This window comes from Brassica oleracea, chromosome C1 (assembly GCF_000695525.1).
Source record: "Brassica oleracea var. oleracea cultivar TO1000 chromosome C1, BOL, whole genome shotgun sequence".
Classification (NCBI taxonomy): domain Eukaryota; kingdom Viridiplantae; phylum Streptophyta; class Magnoliopsida; order Brassicales; family Brassicaceae; genus Brassica; species Brassica oleracea.
Genome location: NC_027748.1, coordinates 16677792 through 16682261, shown reverse-complemented (window position 1 = coordinate 16682261; position 4470 = coordinate 16677792). Strand labels below are relative to the sequence as shown.

Here is a 4470-nt window from a genome sequence, read left to right as displayed (position 1 = left end):
CATGCGAGCGATCCCTTCGACATTCCATCTGTGCCTTAAGTTTCCAACCCCTCGTGGAGTCGAAACTATACAAGGAGACCGCAGGATGTCGCAAGTATGTTTCGCCGCCGAGTTAAAAAGAAAGAATTTGCGATCGAAACTTCCCATAAAAAGAAAAGAAAGCTGACTCTCGATGAGAACGCCCCGGAACGAGACTCGGAAGTCTTCTGGCAATCTCAAAAGGCCAAAGCCCTAGAAGGGAAGCGCGAACCGACTTGCAAACCGGTAATTTCGATCTGCCTCGACGAATCCTCTCCGGAACGATTTGGAGCCAACCTCCGCGAGCCACTAAAGACAGAGCTCATCGCATGTCTCAAAAAGAACCTCAATGCGGTCGCTTGGGCCGCGGAAGATATGCCAGGGATTGATATCGGCATAACGTGTCATGAGCTTAACATCGATCCGACCTACAAACCCGTCAAACAAAAAAGAGGGAAGCTAGGACCGGAGCGTGCCACCGCGGTAAATGAGGAAGTCGAAAGACTCCTGAAGGTCGGATCAATAACAAAAGTTAGGTATCCAGACTGGCTCGCTAACCCGGTCGTGGTCAAAAAGAAAAACGGCAATTGGCGAGTATGCGTCGATTTCACCGATCTCAACAAGACATGTCCAAAGGATTGCTTCCCAGTCCCGCACATCGACCGACTGGTCAAAGCAACAGCAGTGAACAAACTCTTATCATTTATGGATGCCTTCTTTGGGTACAATCAGATCATGATGAATCCTGACGATCGTGAGAAAACTGCGTTCATCACCGATCGGGGAACATATTGCTACAAAGTAATGCCTTTCAGTCTCAAGAATGCGGGCGCCACTTACCAGCGACTTGTAAATCGAATTTTCTCCGAACAGCTCGGCAAGACTATGGAGGTATACATCGATGACATGCTCGTAAAGTCTCTTGATGAGCACGACCACATCTCCCATTTGGAGGAGTGCTTTGCAAAACTTAACGCCCACAACATGAATGCACAGTCCGAGTCAGTCGGGACGACTTGCAAAATGGGCAATCGAACTAAGCGAGTACGACGTGGAGTACCGCCCAAGAACCTGCGCAAAATCTCAAGTACTAGCGGACTTCTTGGTAGAATTGCCCACGGGGAATATGAAAAACACTAAACCGGACTCAACCTAGATCCTTCACGTCGACGGATCGTCGTCCAAACAAGGATCCGGGATTGGAATCCGGCTCACGTCTCCGACCGGCGAAGTCTTGGAGCAGTCGTTCCGATTGGAATTCCATGCGTCGAACAACGAGGCCGAATATGAAGCACTCGTCGCAGGATTACGATTAGTCCATGGGCTTAAGATCCGCAACATTCACGCTTGCTGTGACTCTCAGTTAGTCGCAAATCAATACAGCGGAGAATACGAAGTGAGGGACGAAAGAATGGATGCATATCTAAACCCCATCCAAGACCTCTCCCGAGACTTCAACCACTTCGCCCTCACTAGGATTCCTCGCTCGGAAAAAACTCAGGCGGATGCCTTGGCCGCACTCGCATCAAGTTCGGATTCTTGATTAAGACGAGTAATCCCCGTTGAGTTCATCGAACACCCAAGCATCGGACCACCAGTGGTCGCCAATCTGATTCGAGCACAAATCGAAAATGCGGAGGACGTTGAAGACCCACCAGAAGAAAACGTGGATCAGTCGGAATACGGCTGCGACAGGCCATGGCTAGAGCCAATCCGAGCATACATAATCAACGGGACGCTTCCCACTGAGAAATGGGCGGCCCACAAAATCAAAACCCAGGCCGCGTGATATGTAACGGTAGAAGGAGAAATCTACAAATGGAGATTCTCCGGCTCGCTCATGACCTGCACCGAAAGCGAAAAAGCAAGAAGAGTAATGGAGGAGGTTCATTCCAGATCATGTGGGAACCACTCCGGCGGAAGATCTCTCGCCGTAAAAATAAAGCGCCATGGTTATTAGTGGCTAACTATGATCAAAGACTGCGAGAAGTTCGCACGGAAGTGTGAAAAATGCCAAAGGCACGCACCGACAATCCATCAACACGCGGAAGTCCTCTCCTCCATCTCGTCTCCGTATCCCTTCATGCGATGGTCCATGGATATCGTCGGGCCATTACAAAACACGAAGAAGAAACGCTTCCTCCTGGTCTTCACGGATTTCTTCTCAAAGTGGGTAGAGGCAGATTCCTACGCAAGTATCAAAGACGTACAAGTCGAGAACTTTGTATGAAAGAACATCATCACCAGACACGGGGTCCCTTACAAAATCGTGACAGACAACGGATCTCAGTTCATCTCTACCCGATTCGAAGCATTCTGCGAGAAGTGGAAGATACGACTGACTAAGTCGACTCCCAGATATCCGCAGTGCAATGGGCAGGCAGACACCATCAACAAAACCGTCCTCGACGGGTTAAAAAAGCGCTTAGAAGCCAAAAAGGGGCGATGGGCAGAAGAGCTCGAAGGAGTTCTTTGGTCGCATCGTACGACCCCGAGACGGGCTACGGGTGAAACCCCATTCGCCCTCATTTACGGAACGAAATGTATGATCCCCGCGGAAGTAGAGTTTCCCAGAGTACGGAGAAGATTCCTCCCCAAACGAGAAGATCTTAACAGCGCGATGCTGCTGGACGAACTCAATCTTATTAACGAGCGGCGAGATCAAGCTCTCATACGAATCCAAAATTACCAGCACGCCGCCGCAAAACTCTACAACTCAAACGTTCGCCATCGCAGGTTCAAAGAAGGCGACCTGGTCCTTCGCAAAGTCTTCCAAAACACTGCCAAATGTAACGCAGAAAAACTGGGAGCAAACTGGGAAGGTCCATACAAGGTTATAAAGGTCGTCCGACCAGGATCATACCAAATCGCAAACATGCAGGACGTCAAGATCCAAAGAACCTGGAACGCGATGCATCTTAAGAAATACTACCACAAATCGAAAAGTGGATCCAAAGAACTACGAAAGACGGGTACGTAGGCAGCTCGCCCAGTGAGTTCAGCAATCCCCGTATACTCGTATACTCGTATACTCGTATACTCCCACAACTTTCAAAAAGTCGATCTTTTCGAAACTTTTTACAAAAAAAAAACAACGCGACGCTTCAATCGCTAAGCCCACTATCCAACAAACGGCTAGAACGGCGGTCCAGAACTCGCCCAGAACGCCTAAATCAGCTATCACGCTAAAACCAACAAACCCACGAATGCTCATAAAAAAAACATCCTTGGTAAAAAGCCTGCAAGAAAAACGCGGCTCAAAACAAAAAAAGATTAACTTCTGGCACTGTGAGACGTCGCAACACGCTTGAAGTTACGGTCTTTCCAACACTTATGGAAACAACACTCTTGTTTCCAAAATCAACATACCTCTAACGGTAAAATGCCTGTAAAATGGCATCACTTCTTTGTTGCTGATCACAACAAACGAACCCGAACGTCCTAAACAGACACTAGCCGCCCTCGAAAGGATAGGCTCTCTTACATCCGACAAGGATACCATAGCGCTCTATACAAGAAAATCCAAAATTTTGGCCAGCACCTCCAAACGGCCTTTGGAAGTAGCTCGATTCATACCAAGACAAGTCATATAAGCCGATAACACTTCGCGGACTTTATATCGGTACGAATCAGGTAGAAATCTCGCGGACTTTATATCGGTACGAATCAGGTTGAAATCGCAAACAAGCAAAACGAAAGCCGACTTGTCATCGCATAGCCTTAGTCCGAAAGTAAACCTAGGTCTTGCCGTAAATCCAGTCTTGCTGGATCCTGACATCTCAAAGGCATAATATCGATGTCCCGATATGAGATCCCAAAACTTGTCTCTTCACTTAAGTCTATACGTTTTCACGAGTCCTCGCACAAGCAAAAGCTGCGCGCTCAACAGACTATGGATACAGTGACCATCCGGGGGCAAGGAATGAGACGACAACTCACTCCTTCGCCCTCTAACTTCGAAAAACCCGGAGTTCTCTCAATTTATAATAAGCCAAAAAAGTTTTATAGATTGAGCCAAGCATTATACAAAAAGCCCTAACAAGGGCAGAGATTCAAAGCCACCAACGGCCAGTCCCGAAACATGCAAACTGTGGCCTCACAAATAGGCAAAAACGAAAAATAAAAAAAAATCCCCGAAAGGATCGTTACCCTAAGCACTCCTCGGAGCACCACCTTCATCCTCAACCTCACAGCCATCGCCTCCCCCTGGTCTCTCCCGAACACGGCGTGAGGGTTCACTCGAACTGCAGCTGAGAGAGGATCGAGTCGAAGTCCCCGTCGGAAGCCTTCAACTCCTCCTTGCGAGACAGCAGCCTGGCTTCTTCGGAGTCCAGAGTCGGAGCCATGTCGCCGTTGAGCAGGTGGATCTCGTTCAGGCTTCCCTCGACGCTTGCCAGAGCCAGGTCCTTCTCACGGACTGCCATGAGGGAATCAAACAGAACAGCCATCCTC

At 48.7% G+C, this 4470-nt stretch overlaps 1 protein-coding gene across 1 annotated transcript; it reads left to right on the top strand.

Moving 5' to 3' along the window:
- The first annotated feature begins 1 nt into the window (after position 1).
- Positions 2-1561, top strand: LOC106333302. Its single transcript, XM_013771766.1, has 4 exons — positions 2-94; positions 154-501; positions 751-1062; positions 1175-1561. Exons 1-4 carry the CDS (start codon positions 2-4, stop codon positions 1559-1561), a joined length of 1140 nt encoding a protein of 379 aa, XP_013627220.1.
- The last annotated feature ends 2909 nt before the right edge of the window (positions 1562-4470 follow it).

Excerpts from the sequence above, each read along its gene's own strand:
- LOC106333302 (XM_013771766.1), top strand. The coding sequence starts at position 2 with ATGCGAGCGATCCCTTCGACATTCCATCTGTGCCTTAAGTTTCCAACC. Across the intron at positions 95-153 it reads GAGACCGCAGGATGTCGCAA|AAAAGAAAGCTGACTCTCGA; the intron begins GTATGTTTCGCC and ends TCCCATAAAAAG. Across the intron at positions 502-750 it reads GACCGGAGCGTGCCACCGCG|ATCATGATGAATCCTGACGA; the intron begins GTAAATGAGGAA and ends GGGTACAATCAG.